General features: G+C 38.1%; 1 protein-coding gene across 14 annotated transcripts in view; it reads left to right on the forward strand.

The window, feature by feature from the left end:
• The window catches only part of tenm3 (teneurin transmembrane protein 3), a 628,014-nt gene that overhangs the window by 551,860 nt on the left and 58,028 nt on the right, over nucleotides 1–18,126 (forward strand). For all 14 annotated transcript variants that reach the window (XM_037538774.1, XM_037538773.1, XM_037538778.1 and 11 more), the window contains 2 exons: nucleotides 4,356–4,623; nucleotides 10,224–10,367. In XM_037538774.1, coding sequence (XP_037394671.1) covers nucleotides 4,356–4,623; nucleotides 10,224–10,367 — 412 coding nt within the window. The remainder of the gene's footprint in view (nucleotides 1–4,355; nucleotides 4,624–10,223; nucleotides 10,368–18,126) is intronic.

Raw genomic sequence — 18,126 nt, forward strand, 5'->3', positions numbered from 1 at the left:
CACACACACAGCCATACACACACACACACACACACACACACACCCATACACACACACACACACATGCACAAACACAAACACACACACAAACAGACAAACAGTCTTCCTTATGACCTGCATATAAAACAACACGTACACTTACTGCATGTCTAAAAACCTCAAAGAGCCAGCAGACAGCCTCCTTTATGAAGAGAGGACGAGATATCTTTTTTTATCGCTGCATTCTTTAATATATGCGATCGCACCATGTGGCCACAGATGCTCCAGGCTCAGATCATGTGGAGTCCAAAACCAGTCAACTTTTTCTTTTTTTAAAGTCTTAAAGTGAAAAAATCTGTGGTAGAGAAAAAATGAGGTTAAATTCCACATTTGCTTCTCACAAATGAAAGAGGAATAAAAAACTTGGAAAGCACCCGTTCTGTCTCTCTATTCCCCCCGTCTGTTCCATCTTCCTCACACACTCTCTCTCTCTCTCTCTCTCTGTCTTTCTCTCTTTCTCTCACCTCTCTTCTTTTCTGCTTTATCTTTTCTCTTTCTTTTTTCTTTCTTTTGGTCTTTCTTCCATTTCCTGTTTCCGTTCTTTTTACTTTTTTTCTTTCCTCTATCTGGCGCTCTTTTCTTCTTCCTTTTTCTTGCTCTTCCTTTTTCTTACTCTCCTTTCCTTTCTCTATTTCTTTCTATACTCTCTCTTTTGTCCCTTTCTCTTTTCTCTCTGTCTTATTCTCTCTTATCTTTACTCTCTCATTTTCTCTTGTTTGCTGTACTATTTTATCTTTCTTTTACTCTCTCGTCTTTCTCTCTCTCTCTCTCTCTCTCTCTCTCTCTCTCTCTCTCTCTCTCTCTGCCCCCTGCCCAGCCCCACCCCCACCCCCCATCTCCACTGATGTAACCCTTTTTCCATTACAGAGCTTGCTGTAATGTTATGTATACCGGTCTAGCACATATGTTGCCTTATGAATTTGCTCAAAAAGGAGAGAAACCACTTCCTTACTGCAGTTAGCAGACATCTCTTGCTCTTTTTTCGTTCTCTCCAGCTGATCCTTTGCTCCGTCTTCATTCTCCAAGGCCTCTGATTTGAATTATGGCCTGGGATTTGAGTGTAACTCTAAACAGAGTTAATCAGGCTGAATGAAGTTAGCATTTAATGCGCTCTTTCTGACTTAGACAGTAACAACCCCCAAGCTTTCCCTTCATTCTCTGTCTCATGCTTAAATGACAAACAGACTTTTCTCCACCATGACTCTGAACAGCCACTGCAATTTTCCTGCTTGGCTTGCGGCACGAGCTGGAAAATCCAACCAGATGTGATGAGTGGAAGATCTAGTACTGCACAGCAAAAGTTTGTAAAACTTTTAACAAATGCTAACCCTATTGCTCTTACTAGATTTAATATTTTGTCATTGATCCATTCAGTGCATTTATTTTGATATACAGAAGAACATTGGAATAAAAGAAGAAAAGCCGATTGACTGGCAAATAAAGGGTTAACACTTGTAAGCTACAGATATTGTTGGATATATATATATATATATATATATATATATATATATATATATATATATATATATATATATATATATATATATATATATATATATATATATATATTGTCAATAGTAATTAACATGTAGAAAATAGTTTTCTTTGGGTAATATTTGCTTCACAATGTCATCTGCCATGAATGGATTTAAAAAACGTTTTACTCACCAAAACCAAATTCATAATAATTTTATGTGATAGTTTTCTGCGAAGAAGCTTTTAGAGGCATTATGCTATTCAGGTGTCTGGTTCCTGTCACCACCACTGTGAGCAATTGTAAATTACTACAGCAGTAAAGCATTCCCCTTCAAATAACACTGAATTTGTTTACATTTTAATGGCTTGAAAAGTTGCTGGAATTTCCCTTTGATGTTAATAAAGAGCAGTCTGTTCATTAGAAGCAAATGGCTTGATAAGCATTAATAAGGACATTATAACAGCTTTACATTAATATCACGTGTCCACGTAAAATAAAGTGTTCTCATTTTTTCGTAATCGAAAATCAAACATGTTACTTGGAGAAATGCGATGTCCCCACACATTTGATGAGCAGTGTATTTCTCCTTTCCTCGCTCTGTGTCACTGCAGTAATGAGCTTATTTTTTCCCTCCAGTTTAATGAAATTGATTTTATTGTTTATAGCATTCTAGATCAGTTTTCATAACCATTAGAAGATTTTTTTTTCAGATCCTGTGTAACTTAATCATAAACTAAAACAGTCTTCATTGCAGTGGGTTTAATGGTCCGTATCAAATGAACCCTTTAAGCCTGTTTCATCTTTCCTCTCTCTCTCTTTTCTTGTTAAACGAGCAAGCGTTTCCCATATGCTGGTGTATCACCCCTCGCCCCTGAGGGCCACCACAACACCCATACACACACCAAGCATGACATCGCAGTGTGTAATGAAAGATCACACAGCTGTGGGATGCAGAGACCTGTAGATTTACCCATACAGTGTTTGTATGTGTGTGAAAGAAGAAAGACAAGTTGGAGAGAGAGAAAGAGAAAAGAAAGAGGCTGAGAAAGGGAAAGAGGTAAAAGAGAAATGAGAGAGAAAGAGGGAGAGTAAGAAAAGAAAGTAAAAGGGAGAGAGGGAAAGGAGAGGGTGAGAAAGGAGAGAAAGAGGAAGAGTGAAAGGAAAGTTAAACAGAGAGAATGTGAGTGTACGCATGTTGTATCCATGGTTTTCATTAATCTATTGAACTTGTTGGTTTCTTTACTTTTTGCTCTTTCTTTTTCATTCATCTGTTGCTTTCTAAATTAACTGATCGGTATCATCACTAGGTTACCTTTGCACACACACATAGCACTACTACGACCCTTTACTTATCCAGTACATCACAGCGAGAGAGAGGTAAAAGAAGTAAATCCCTAAAAGCACTTCCTCAGTCTTGCTAAAAGTAAGTGTCTCATTCCTGTAGGTCATTTTACAGTGCTGTGATGGGGAGTGGAGGGATTATTGTCTTTCCTCTGCTTTTCTTCCTTATTTCAGACTTTCTCTTGTTCTAAGCAGCTCTTTAACTTCTGTACCCCTTTTTTGTGGCATCATAAAGAAAGCAAGAGAAAGAGAGAGAGAAATTAGTGCAAAGTCCCTGAGCTCCTGTGACTATTCCCCCCACTGGATACAAAGACAAGTGTTTTTTTTTTAGACTTCAATCAGTGAGCGATCGAGTGTTAGTGGATAACAGTGTGGTTTCCCACTCACATCACACAGATCTGCTTAACTTTTAAAGTGACTGATGAAAATGAAACTCTATGCTCTTGGTATTAGGATCGTTTCTGTGGTTTCGAGAGCATGTAGCGCAGCTTCAGTAATGCAGTATGATCATCCATTTCAGTGGTAATGGACTATGTAAGAAATATAAGTATTATTAATACTGAAATGCACTTCAACAGTAAGGAACATAAGCTGAAATATATTTAGATACATTTATAAGCTTATAAATAAATGCCTACTATAAAGACAAATAATACCAGTACAAGAAGTATGTTTTATCACTTTACCATTTCCTAAGCTCTCTGCAAGGCAGCCCAGTATTTGCAGTTACCATCCAGCCCATCCATTATTTAGTTTATCTAGTTAAATCTATTAAATCAAACATGAAATCTATGCACCAAGAAATCAGGAACCAAGAAACCTAAATATATGTATTTGTATTTATTCCAATGTTATACACTGTTTTTACTAGCAAAAACACTGACAGCTCAGTTTAGTATATGTACTAATATACTATATACTATAACTAAACTTGGCTGCATAGTACTTTTCAGACTTTTCTTACATCATCACTGTCACAACAAAACATTTTCAACAAAGCACCTTCATAGAAGAACAGAAAAGTGTTCTCAATGTTCAGTGATAGTTAATATAACAAGCAGTGATGAGATCTTATCTTAGAGTAAGAGTTTGTGCTTGAAAACCAATAGAATACTTTGGAGAACCTCTTCAAAATTAAAGTCAATAGATATACTGTACCCACGACCCTGACGGAGAAGCGGCTTAGAAAATGGATGGATGGATGGATGGATGGAGATATACTGTATGTGTTGATGGCACACTGAAGGCTTGGTTGTAAAATATTTATCAATGTTTGCTTTTACTTATTGATTATTCGGTACATGTTGGCAATATTTATATATAAGTACTCATCTCCTTTTGAGTATTAGTTGAATGATGTCCTGTAAAATGACATCCTTATGACTGGCAAGATGCTGAGTTGTTGTCCTAGTAAATACAGTTTCATCCTGTGGAGTGTGAAGTCTTCTGCCCTTAATGCCTCCATCTGCTCCATGTCCTGTTCTGCTTTGATGTTCAGGTTCTTCAGGAGGAGACAACCATCCCAGGCAGTGACTTGAACCTGGTGTACCTGAGCTCACGGGCCGCTGGCTATCGGCCCGTCCTGAAGGTCACCATGACCCAGACCACCATTCCCTTCAACCTGATGAAGGTGCACCTGATGGTGGCTGTGGTGGGACGGCTCTTCCAGAAGTGGTTCCCTGCAGAGCCTAACCTGTCATACACCTTCATCTGGGACAAAACAGATGCCTATAACCAGAGGGTCTATGGCCTGTCCAAAGCAGTAGGTGAGTCGGGGGCTACCTTAATATGCACACATAATCTTGGCAGTCCTATGTACATAATGCACTTTGCAACCTGTAAAAGTGGAAACTACTTTGTGTTAATCTGTAGAGTTTAAGAAATCTTTTTAAACAGAGTATTGGCCTGTACATTGCATCACTGAGCCAGATTCTATTAGTAGAGGTTTGGGCGAAACTTTTGACACCAGCACTTTTTTCTGTAATACAGACCCTGTACACTTTATACTATAATTGGCTTTGACAGTGTATAGTCTCTTGGTGCTGTTGTTTTGTGGTTTGCAGTTATCTTTTATCCAGTATAACCATCATTATTATAGTGATTAATAGACTTGCATGGAATTTGTCTAAGCATATTGTGATTGACCTTTCTGAAAGGTTTTAGAGTACTAAACAAAAACACTGTAATGCTTTTTCCTTCTTTTCTTTTCCATTCTATTTTTTTCCATAGTTGAACCTTGAACTTGATATTTTAACATTGGTTTTAACTGTATTTATCTTCTTTGTTTATCTTCAGTGTTTCTTTTCTATTTTGCTGTGCAGTTTTCTGCATTAATCAAGTATTGCTAAAATTAGCATTACAATATGCAGTTTTATATGGACTTGGATGGATTTGGAATTGTTTTTTTTTCTCATTTAGATATACACTGATTTTGAATTTTTATGTTTAATTGCAATTTCTTTATAGCCAGATTGGTACATGTCTATTGGACCAATTCAGCCTATTTTTAAATCAAAACACATACTGTGTGGACTATGAACATGCAAAACAAAAAAGCATGTTTCCAGTACTTTCTGTTACCTCAAGTCACCTTATAAGTAATATTATTTACTTATTAATGAACCAGACTGTCATTTTTTCATTTGAAGTCTACCATGAATACAATGAAGTGCTACTTCAAAAGCAAGAAGCAATTGACTGTTTAGCACAATGAGCCATGTATAATTTATGCTATCCCATTTTAGTGTAGATTGGCAACAGCCATAATGCAGTTATGTACCTTACGTTATTGCTAATCTACTAAAACTGCAAAATGGCAGTATATACGGGACTTGCAAATGCAAATTTGAAAACACTAATCAAGTTGTACATTTACAATTGCATTTCACATGTGGGAGTGTGAAAGACATAATTGAAATGCAAAATGTGTATTTGCATTTCAATGTGTAATGGCTGGAACTGACTCTGACATTAAAAACGGAATAACAGTCACCCATTTGCAATTGCATTTCCTGGTCACACACTCCAACTCTCCCAAAATTAAAATTCAGTTGCAGCCCTGGTAAAATTGGACTTTCACTGTCTAGGAGACACTCCTGTCAGTCAAGCACTGTAGGTGGGATGTCAGGGGGCGCTTTTTAAGTGCAGATCATGTTTAAGAGGAAGTGATGAAAATATAAATGCAATTGTAACGTATTCAATTAGCATATTCACAATTGTATTTGAATTAGAAAACAGTATGGTATAAGCTGCTATACTGCAACACAGGTCATAAGAATAGGTTGGCATGTTTAGAGCAAAAATCTCCCAATTCCGATCATGCACCCTGAGTCTCAGCATATTGTAAAGCGTTTTCTGAAAACAGCTTTTTTAGCTGTAGTTTGCCTAAGGAAGACTTGCAGTGCTAAAAGGCAGGTGAATGATGCTGCATTAAATGAAAGATTTGCTGAGTTGCTAAGGGAACCCATGGATGATGTAGAGTATTTTTCAGCTGGCACGCACAATACACGTGTTGTTTTTGTTATAGAGATGACGCTGACGTCCGAACCAAGCACACCCCCAGAAATGCCAATAATTCTCCACTAAATTGATGTGTCCTTCAGATACTCCAAACACCGTTTGCTATTTGATCCTAATTTGATGCATGTTGTCACGGTGATAAACAACCTCTCAACTCCAATTACTGCAGAACACTCTAGTAGCCTTACTTAAGGATGCAGCGACTGGTGGGATAATTTAATTACAGTGCTTGTAGAAGACCTTGACTAAATCTGAGTTGTGTGTATTGAAGAAGTGCTTACATTGGAGATACTTGGAGATATGCAAATAGTGGGCTTTGCAAAAGAGAAAATGTTACATTTCTAATTTAGACTGCGTATAGGCTTGCATTTTTTTTTCTTTTGCCTTTTTTGCCCTCAAGGCGTATCTTGCTGACAGTATTTAATGGCATATATGGTTAGCATACACAGCGTAACCACGGGAAGGAGCACAGCTTTTTCTGTGTATTTTCAAAGGTCATCTGCGTTTTTGTGGCTTTGTGAGAGGTTTTTTTTTTTTGCCTCAGACATTCAGAAGACAGGCCTGTAGCTGATCAGAACAAGTGGTTTGTTTTTTGCAGCCAGAAATCTGGCAGGCCAGATAGAACTAAACACCCCTTATGTAAACAAGCTAACAAAACACACATGAAAAGCTTTTTATTTCCTTCATAATATACATTGCCCTGCATATTTTGGTGTGTTCTCTACTTGAACACACCTAATGCAACTAATCAGCTCATTAATAAACCTCATATCTCCAGTTGAGAGTCACACACAATCTCATAATAGATGGAATAAAAAAGACAGGCTCAACGGATTCAGGAAATGTTTGAACCATATTTCTGTGCTGTATCATCTCAAAAATAGAAGAACAGATATAGAAACATTGCATTTGACATACAGACAAATTTCTGGACCCCAGAGGGTTAATAGAACAAGAATATGTGTTTTATGCCCTATCAGCTTATTATTTTAAGTTCAAATAACAAAATGTTTTAAGGCAGCCCGTTAAAAGCCTCAGTTTTTTTTTATTACAATGTACTCCTACTCCTAGACAGAGGACCAGTATTAAGAAACACTAGTGTAATGTATTCAACATAAGTAAGATGTTAAACTAGAAGTAGACTGTCTTTATGCCAACATAATCGATTAGGTTTTTTCCACCTACTCCACAGACAGCAGTGATTTTTGCCTGGCGTGTTGGAGTGTGCTTATTGATTCTCAGCAGGGTTCACAGGGTCATTTTGTAAACGTGTGCAAACAGATATGAATTTAAAATGATTATTGCTGTTGGTGGATTGAGGCACCACTGCAGATTGATATCAAATTTAGTCAAAGTTATGAAAAAGTCACTGGAGTCAGTAGTTCTGGTTGAAGTGAAGAGGTAAAAGTGACTCAGAGAAGGGCAAGAGAAATGGATTTCAACATGAAAATCTATATTTTTAGAGATAATTTGTTATCTTTGCAGATATGACTTGATGGTTGCAGAACTAATAAAATGTATTTAAACAACAGTTAAAAATGATTTGTCTGTACTTCAAAGCACAGAACTGCATTTCATGTCTTTTTATAATTAGTTAATAAAGGTGAACCTGATTACTGTTCCTTTATTAGTCTTGTCTCTTTCTACATTTCTCTGTATAATAAATTATCATTTTATTTATGTAGCACTAGAAGAGAGGAATTCAAATGCATTTATATCTACATATACACCATATTGCCAAAAGTATTCACTTGTCTGCCTTCACACGCATATGAAATTGTGAGATCCCATTCTTAATCCATAGGGTTTAATATGATGTAGGCCCACCTTTTGCAGCTATAACAGTTCTATATAACTATATAGCTATAACTCTTCTGGCAAGGCTTTCCACAAGGTTTAGGAGTGTGTTTATGGGAAATTTGAACCATTCTTCCAGAAGCGCATTTGTGAGGTCAGACACTGATGTTGGACAAGAAGGCCTGGCTTGCAGTCTTTGCTTTAATTCATCTCAAAGGTGCTGTATCGGTTGAGGTCAAGACCAGGCCAGTCAAGTTCTTCCACACCAACCTCGCTCATCCATGTCTTTATGAACCTTGCTTTGTGCACTGGTGCACAGTCATGTTGAAGCAGGAAGGGGCCGTCCCCGAGCTGTTCCCGCAAAGTTGGGAGCGTGAAATTGTCCAAAATTTCTTGGTCTGCAAAAGTATTCCTTGGTTCCTTTCATTGGAATTAAGGGGCCGAGCCCAACTCCTGAAACACAACAACACACTATAATCCCCTCTCCACCAAACTTTACACTTGGCACAATGCAAGTACAAGTACCGTTCTCCTGGCAACCGTTAAACCTAGACTTGTCTATCGGATTGCCAGATGGAGAGGCGTGATTCATCACTCCAAAGAACATGTCTCCACACATATAGTGGCGGTGCTTTACACCACTGCATTCGACACTTTGTATTGCTGATGCAGGGCTTGGATGCAACTGCTTGGCCATGGAAACTCATTCCATGAAGCTCGCTCGCACTGTTCTTGAGCTAATCTGAAGACTCTGCAGAAAATTGTGACCTCTGTGGACTATGCACCTCAGTATCCGTTGACCCTGCTCTGTCATTTTACATAGCCTACCACCTCATGGCTGAGTTGCTGTCATTCCCAATCACTTCCACTATTATTATAATAGCACTGACTGGAAATTTCATGCCACAGGTGGCATCCTATCATGGTACCATGCTGGAATTCACTGAGCTCCTGAGAGCGACCCATTCTTTCACAAATGTTTGCAGAAGCAGTCTGCATGCCTAGGTGCTTGCATTTATACACCTGTGGCCATGGAAGTGATTGGAACACCTGAATACAATGATTTGGATGGATGAATGAATATATATATATATATATATATATATATATATATATATATATATATGTGTGTGTGTGTGTGTGTGTGTGTGTGTGTGTGTGTATGTGTACTTTTATGCATGGATATCTTTGTGTCCAAACTCTCTTTTCTTGTTTGTTGCCAAAAAAAATCTTTAGTCTTATCTGACCATAGAACACAGTCCCACTGAAAGTTGACTGTAGTTTGGGGCTGTGAATCCAAGACCTAATTTCTGCAGTTCCCCATTTATGATCTTTGGAAATTCTTTGCCCACTCAAACCATCATCTTCACTTTACATGAGGTCAGCATACAGATACATCCTCTTCTGAGCAGATTCTTAATATCTCCAGTTGTTTTAAGCTTCTTAATTAATGACATGCTAGTGGCCATGTGCATTTTCAACTGTGTAGCTATTTTCTTGCTGTCATTTCCTGACTTGTGCAGTTCAACAATCTTTAGTCATACATCACTGCTGTTCTCTGGTCTTTCTCATAAGAATGGAAGACTAAAGGAATTTGGCCAGTGTTTCATCTCATATATATTCCCCAGTGAGACAGAAACTCATTGCTGATTATTTAAGTATTGCTAATTGGGTACTCATTCCATTTTTTAATTTTGTGAATAATTAAGTGAAAATAGGTTCATACATGCTCTAAAGAAAGGTCACTTCTGCACATATTAAAACAATATTACAGTTTTTTTCTGACTGTAATATAATAAGAGAAACAAACATGTAACCTGTTCAAAAGTTATGGAACATTATATATTTTATATTTTATTTTTTCCCAGTATTTTGAATTTAGCAAGTAAATAGAAATTGTGCACTATAGCTTGCTGAAAATGTCATATTTAGTTTTTTGAGGATGTGTTCAGTAAATCTCATTTGACTGGGGGTGCAAGCATTTGCGTCGGATTGCATATTATATTACACATAACAATGTAATTATGTATATATTTATTTCTCCCTACAGTGTCTGTGGGATTTGAGTATGAATCGTGTTTGGATCTGATCCTTTGGGAGAAAAGAACAGCCATTCTTCAGGGATATGAACTAGATGCTTCTAACATGGGTGGATGGACGCTGGATAAACATCATGTGCTGGATGTTCAGAGCGGTAAGGAAACAACGACTCTCTAACCCTGTGTTAGCACACACTGTCACTGTCCTCAATTTTATTCACCAGTGCAGCGAAAACTGTTTTAATGTTATATTATTATTATATTTTTTCTAATAACAGTGCAACATTTTTATAAACATTTTAAGGTAAATCTCCTAATTTCTAATACTTTTCACATATATAGCTACAACTGTTCATTAAAAAGTTAGTAAACTAAAGTTTGTTTTTCTGGTGCTTAATTTAGTATTTACATTAAAATTAGAATTTTACACTGAACAATGTACAAAAAATACCTTTTGTAGAAATTAAGAATGTAGTCATCAGGAACAGTGACCACACAAAAGAAGTTCAAGAAACTTAAACAAAACATTACCAAATTAATGCATAAATATGCTAATAGTGTAGCAATGTTCATACATGTTTTTTTCCTATCATAAGAAAATCTTTAAACATCGTGCATTTATAAACACTAGCTGCTCTTTGCTGAACTTTTCATGATGAACAGACCAATAGAAAGAAAACTTTTTTGTACAAAGTTGACCTTACAGTAACAGCTTAACAGTTACAAGTGTTATTTTTTTCCTAAAATGTTTCAATAGCAACCAGCAGCACATGCAGTTTTTAGGAAGTGAATACCACATAATATGATTATAGGCACTATTTATCAGCCACTTTTATAATGCTCAGTTTTATAAATATTTTAAAAATAGTGTTGAGTCATTCCAAGTCATTCCAAAGTGTCTTTTTTGTTTCGGAATGAAGGCGATGTGGAATTATATATATATATATATATATATATATATATATATATATATATATATATATATATATCTTAAATATGTGTCATAGAAAACAAACAGGTGATATGACAGTATGTACTGGAAGCAGCTGCTGATTGGCTCTCCTGGCCGGACGCAGTGTGAATAAATACAGACATGGATAGGGGAAGATCATCATGTCTTTGATTGTGACTAAGGAGTGTGAATCCAGAGTAATGAGTGTGAAAAATTTGCACTTTGATTGGAGTCACTGACAGACACACACACACACACATACACACACACACACACACACACACACACACACAGACACAAAATACACATCTATACACAAAACGCACTCAAAAGTACACAGATGCACAAGCACACATATACTTGCATACATGCTATAGATACACACATTTACTCACACACAGCCATAGTCAAATGTATACTAGGCAGGCACACACACACACACACAAACTACGCCTGTGCCTAGTGATGGTTAACCAAGTTACCATGGTAACAGCCCCCAGTCATAGTAAAAACTCATTTATCACTGGGTAATAAAAAAAGTGTTGCAATGGCAAGACCATAGCTTGTTTTTCAGATTGTTTAGCTTGAACAAAAAGGTTAGCTTGAACAAAAAGGTTGCAGTCCAAAAATATCATTGAGAAAAGATGCTGCCAGAAACAACAGAAAATGCTTACACTTAAGTAAAAAGAAATAGTACAGAAATAAGTGCTATGCAAGATTAGTATTCACAAGAGCTCGAAGATGAGTCTTCAGTCAGCCTTTGCAGACAGTCAGAGAAGAGACTTCCATGTGTGCTGAAGTATTGTCAGTTGAGCTGAGTCATACCTGAAACTTGAAGGCCTCAAGTTAAGGATCGAGTTTTAATCATTGCCATGATGTTGGGAGGGGCAGGTCCATTTTAGTCTTTGTAGGCAAGCATGAGGGTTTTAAATCTGATGCTGGCATCTACAGGAAGCCATTAAAAAGAACACCATGAATGGTAAAGTTTGTGTAACATTAAAGTATCATTCTTTCTTACAAGATAAATTGTAGTTTTGTTCTAATATGTTGTTTTATTTGTCTGTGTTTGCTACCACACCTGCTTCTAACTGCAGTTATTTTCCTTGGGGTTGTCCAAATGAGAGCCAGTACAAGCCTGAACACATTAACATACATGGGCCTTCACTTTTTAACATGTTAGCAGCCTATATCCTGTTTGTTCCTCACCTTGGCTGAGACCCCAGCAGAGAATCGCACACATAAATTCACTATCAGCATAAACTAACAGCGTATTACATAATCCACTTCAAACTGGACATACCATCAAAGCCCAAACTATCGCCATCAAGCCAGAAAATATCTCCACCTGCAGTACTCCCTTTCAGGCCATTTCATATAGAAATATGAGTGTGTGTTTTTGCTGGTGTGAAGGAAAGGCCACCAAGTTTATTGCATCTCCCTGTGGAGAAGGCGACCTGCTGGTGTGAGTAAAGCCCCTGTGGTCCAGACGTTTTGGGTCTGAAATGATGCTAAGTCCCCCTTTACCTCCGAGGCTTAAAACCAGCTGTCCAGAGGAATTCAAAGAGACTTTAATCTCCCAGAGCCCTGCACTGCCCTTGACCCCCTCCACCCACAAACTTTCCTCCAACCTTCCTTTCTGAGCTCCTGCTGGCTAAATAAAGAGCCAGCTTCCCTCATGCAGAACCACAATACACACTGGTAGTCCACCTTTCTGATGCAATGCAGAAATTGTATGTGCTTAGTGTGTGGACGGTACAAAATTGTTGAAAAAGCTGAAAGTGACGTTCCTAGGGAACTCATTACGGTAATTCCAGTAGCACTTTGAGGCAGTTCTCCTTACAGCCTGTAGGAGCATTCTGGGGGATTTGCCGATGGTACTTGGGCAGTTGTTTGGTCCAGCTACTAAGGAGCATTTCAGCGCCAGTCCCAGCATACTTTCCATACGGAAATGTTCTGACTTCAGCCTATCAGTGCAACCCAGTGCAGTACAGGACCTGCTGGATAAAAGCTATTCCCAATCCATGCTTAAAGTTTACATGGCTGTCATTTTGGCTTATGATGAGCGTGTGGGTGGATTATCCATAGGTGGACAAAATTTTTTGCTGTGCCTCCTTAGAGCCACATGGCGCCTTCACCCCCTGCAGTCACCCAGGAGCCAGCCATGGGTTTTGTCCTTGGCATTATACTTTCTTCACAGTACACCCTTCAAGTCGCTGACACAAGCACACTTTAAGTGGATTTCACTTAAGACTTCTTCCTGCTGGTGATTATCTCAGTTAAACTCGTTGAGAGAGCCATACAAAGTTTCTGTGTAGCCAGTATGCTTGCATTGGAATCTAGATGTTTCTATGGCCAATACGGCATTAGCCCCTGAGGCTTTATTTCCTCTATATATAAATCAGTTTATTGAGTTGGCTTCCTTCAGAATGTGCAGTGCTTAATACTCACTAGTGGCTTAGCTAGTTTAGATTTGCTCCCTATTTCAAAAGTAGTGCACAAACCTTTTTTGTGGAGGTATTTAAATTCTCAATGATAAATCTTTTAGTCATTCTTTAGTCGTTCTCATGCTAGTTTGCTGTTTTGCAGATGCTGTATAGTAAATGAGTTGGTGCTTAAACCATTCCCAACACGAAGGGCCTGATGTTCATAAATTGCACACATTCATTTTAATTATGCATATGCCATGAAGAAGAGATCTCTAAGAAAATGGTAAGAGATATTGGAAGTGCAACTAATTACATATTCCACTCGATTTACTAAAGATTGGGCAGCAAGCAGGGGCTGGCTTAAAATGGATTTTTCTCTGCTGTTAAAACAGGTGTAAATTAGTTACTCGAAAACAGCGTTGACTTTACTCTCTTTGGCAGCAGACAGAGCACATAGTTGGGAGCACAAGCCACAAACACATGATGAAAGAATGTTTACCATCAGAAAAACCTTATTTAAATTCTCAGAACGTGAAAATATGAAGGACAAATTATGTGCCTTCAAAGTCCTGTTTATGGTGAGATCTTCATTTATTAACCTGGCTACCTTCTCATTAGTGCACTTTGTGAGCATGCAGGTAATAGGCTGGGCTGGGCACAGTTTGTAGAAACTAATTAACATAAATATAATACGTATTTGCATGGATTCAAAATATGATAAGCTCTTTTTATTCTTTCCTTCTTTAATTTGTAAGTATTCTGCAATGTGATCCTAGATCATTCTTATTTTCTGTTTATTTGTTGAAAGGACTTTTCACCCCAAATCAATTTCTACAAATCAGAGTAATGGATGTGATTATAATGCCCTTAACACAGAAATACTGGATCCACCAAGTACCACCAACAGCAGTGAGGTTAGCATTTTTTGTCCATTGCAGCTTAACAAAAAAAAGTTCAATACCAACTTTCACAGGAGATCCCTCAACAATTTATACACACACACACACACACACACACACACACACACACACACACACACACATATATATATATATATATATATATATATATATATATATATGTGTGTGTGTGTGTGTGTGTGTGTGTGTGTGTGTGTGTGTGTGTGTGCTGCTCACCAGGTACATTGTCCTCTGCTTGTCATCACACTTAGCACATTACTGGATGTCCCAGAGGAATGTAGTCTGTTCCATTTACAGCAGTTCTGCCCAAGGTGAAGAGAGAGACTAGAGAGCTAGAGAGAGTGTGTGGGTGTTCCTCATCACTCATTATTTACCGTACGATTCAACATTCATAATCACTCTACTGTCATTATCTGACACACCTACATACACTTTCAACCACAAGAGGATCATTTCTCTGAAAAACAACATATTTTTTCTCCTTCTTTCTCTGTACATTTCTTTCACTTTCTCAACTAGTCTGTTTCTTTTTTTCCATTTCTGTCTCCTAGTATATCTCTCTTCTTTCTATCTTTCTCACTTTCCTTTTCCCTTCTCTCTCTTTCTCTTTTTCCTCATCCGCCCCCTTTATTTCTCCCAGGCTCTCTCTGTCTTTTGCTTTCTCTTTCCTTTTCTATTTTCTCTCTCCTTCTTTCTTTCTCTTTTTCATTACTGTTCTCTCTCTCTTTCACCTTTTCTGCTTCTCTCTTGCTTTATTTCATGTTACTTTTCTTCCTTTTCATCACTCTTTCCCATATTTCTTTGCTTCTCATTATCTCTTTCCCTTTTCACTCTCTTTCTCTTTTGCTGTTTATGTTCTTCCACTGTTCTTCTGTGCTCACTTTTCTCTCATCAGCACTCTCTATCACAGACTGATGTGTCTTTCAATTTCTTTCTTCAGACATCCTCACTTTCTCTTTCTTTTTTCCATTTTTAGAGTAAACTTGCAGAGAGACTTGTCTAAAACAGCTCACACTAACTTCAGATACACACATTTATTTTTCTCCCACACAAATGTACATGGAGAACACTTCTGGCCCTCAAACAATATAACTGTGAGCGTGTGTGTGTGTGTGGTGGGAGTTTCCTCCTTCAGATATAGAGCATCACTGCCCAGAGGGCTTACCTGCATCCTCTCTCTCTCTCTCTCTCTCTCTCTGTCTCTTTTTTCCACTTACTGTTCACTTGCCTTTCCTCTCCCCTCATCGGCTTCTGTAAGAACAGAACTGTCCAAGACCTAGAGAGAGAGCGAGAGGCTGAAAGAGAATGGAGGGAGAAAGAAAGAGGAAGAGACCGTGATAAAGAGAGACCCACTGTAAGAGAAAGAGAGGAAAAGACAGCAAGACAGCAGAGAGGAAGAGACAGAAAGAAAGACACAGTGAGACAAAAAGTGAGAGAGACAGAGAGAGAGCAAGAGAGGAAGAGAAAAAGACAGTCTTTGTAAAACATTCACAGTATGAATAACTCCTTCATTTTTTAATCATGTAAAAAGTACAATACTGCAATGTTTTTCTCTCTGACATCTGAAAATTCGACGTTCTGTTTTGCTGGTCATTGTGCGTCACTTTTACACAGAAACAGCCATTGCACTTGCACAGGGTAGATAATCTGCCTCTTCTTTCTAGAATCTTGTATATAAAATACCCTTTTCACTCACAAAACAAAACTTAAGACAAATAGTTATAACTGAAAAATGTGTCACAGGAACATTCTCTCATACATAATTTCCTGGGAATTTAACTGGGTCTTCTACAGGTAAATTGCTATGTCAGCTCTCGCGGGACTTTGACTCTGACTTGTGGTCACGCTTAACCTCTTCCTATTTAATTACTGTGAAATTCCCAGGTAAAAGTGCATTTGTGAAAGGAGAAAGAGAGCAAGACATATGTGGATATGAATGGAATGAGAGTGAAATCTTTATGCTTTTTAAAACAGATGGAAGAACCAAATAAAACAACATTTGAGAATTTGAGTTTGAGTGTTGAAGTTTTTAGTTTGTTCTCCTGCAGGAGTGTCTCATGGGCAGAGGTGAAGAGAACAGGAAAACAAAGAATAAATGAAACAGCCTATGTTTCTTGCTCATTTTGCTGCCTTTTTGAATGTAGAATTCTCTCATTATTCTGAGCATAGAAACCCACATGAAATATTCATCGCCACACACACAGCAGCAGTAACAGAGAAACAGGCACTAAAAGCAATATTAGGTTTAACCAATTTGGGTAATATGCATTGACCACTCCAAAATGAGCCAGCTTCTCCTCTTCTATGGAGCTCTTTATAAATTTAATCTACAGTTGCATGGAAAACCATTAAAACTACACATTTCAATCTGTTGATATCAGCACATGTATAATGTACTAGTCATAGATTTCATGTATAATCTACATGTATATTATAGTCATACATGTATAATCTAGTTGGCTGGAGGTTAGGGAACCAGCTTTGCAAACAGAAAGTCGCCCGTTTGATTCCCTGAGCTGACATTACGTGACTGAGGTGCCCTTGAGCAAGGCACCTAACTCCCAACTGCTCTCCAGGCACTGGAGATAGGGCTGCCCACTGCTCTGGATAAGTGTGCTCACTGCCCCCTAGTGAGTGTCTGCACTAGTGTGTATGTGGTGTTTCACTGCACGAATGGGTTAGATTATAATGTAGACGTGTTAGAGGTGAAATTTCTCCTTTGTGAAACTAATAAGGGTCTCTTAAATGGTGATGGCGTATTGGTGTGTGACTCTAAACACTATTGTTTTGTAGGCAAGGTTGTGTGTGAGTTCTGCTGCTTCAGCAAAGCTTCCTATGGCCCATCCATCTTAGCTAGCAGTCTGAGAGCAGTTCAAAAAGAACCTAACATCCCCCCCCCCCTTCATCTTCTTCCTTCTCTTTCTCTTATTTTCTCTCTCTCTCTCTCTCTCTCTCTCTCTCTCTCTCTCTCTCGCCCTCTGTATCTCTCTTTGTGCTGATGTGTGGGTTGATAAAGTAATGGAGTGCTTTGTTGTATTGTGGTGTTGTGTTTGGTGGCTATAGGAGCCGATCATTGATCTGATCCGTAATTAGGATCCGCCCAGTTCCGCCATGTTGCCCAATGTGAATAATTTAGCACTCTCAGCATGAAGTTACCCTTTGAAGCACTTCTTTAAAGACCTCCTCTCCGACACACACTCATACACACACATACATACACACATACTCTGCTACGTCAAAAAATCGTTGGCTGTGTGTGAAAAGTATTCAATAGATAACAATATGAATATCTGATCTCTGAGGACAGTGCAGGCACAGTATAAAATATACTTGATGTGACCACAGTTTGTTTTCACACTGCATTTGAATTGAACATTCACTTTACTAAGACTTTAAAAGCATGAAAAGCTTGGTACATCGGACCTATACGTGCAAAAGTTAGACTAAGCAGATGAATTAGAGAGGTTAATCAATGTGTTTAGGTGTGTTGTTTAAGCAATAGAGCACAAGAGTGTATCGTTGTGAAATAACATCACGGCTGTGATGATCTACGGCCGAATCACAGCCGTGATGTGATTTCGCAACAACACACTCCCTCCTGTGTTCTGTTGTTGTC

Source organism: Pygocentrus nattereri, chromosome 5, assembly GCF_015220715.1.
Source record: "Pygocentrus nattereri isolate fPygNat1 chromosome 5, fPygNat1.pri, whole genome shotgun sequence".
Taxonomy (NCBI): domain Eukaryota; kingdom Metazoa; phylum Chordata; class Actinopteri; order Characiformes; family Serrasalmidae; genus Pygocentrus; species Pygocentrus nattereri.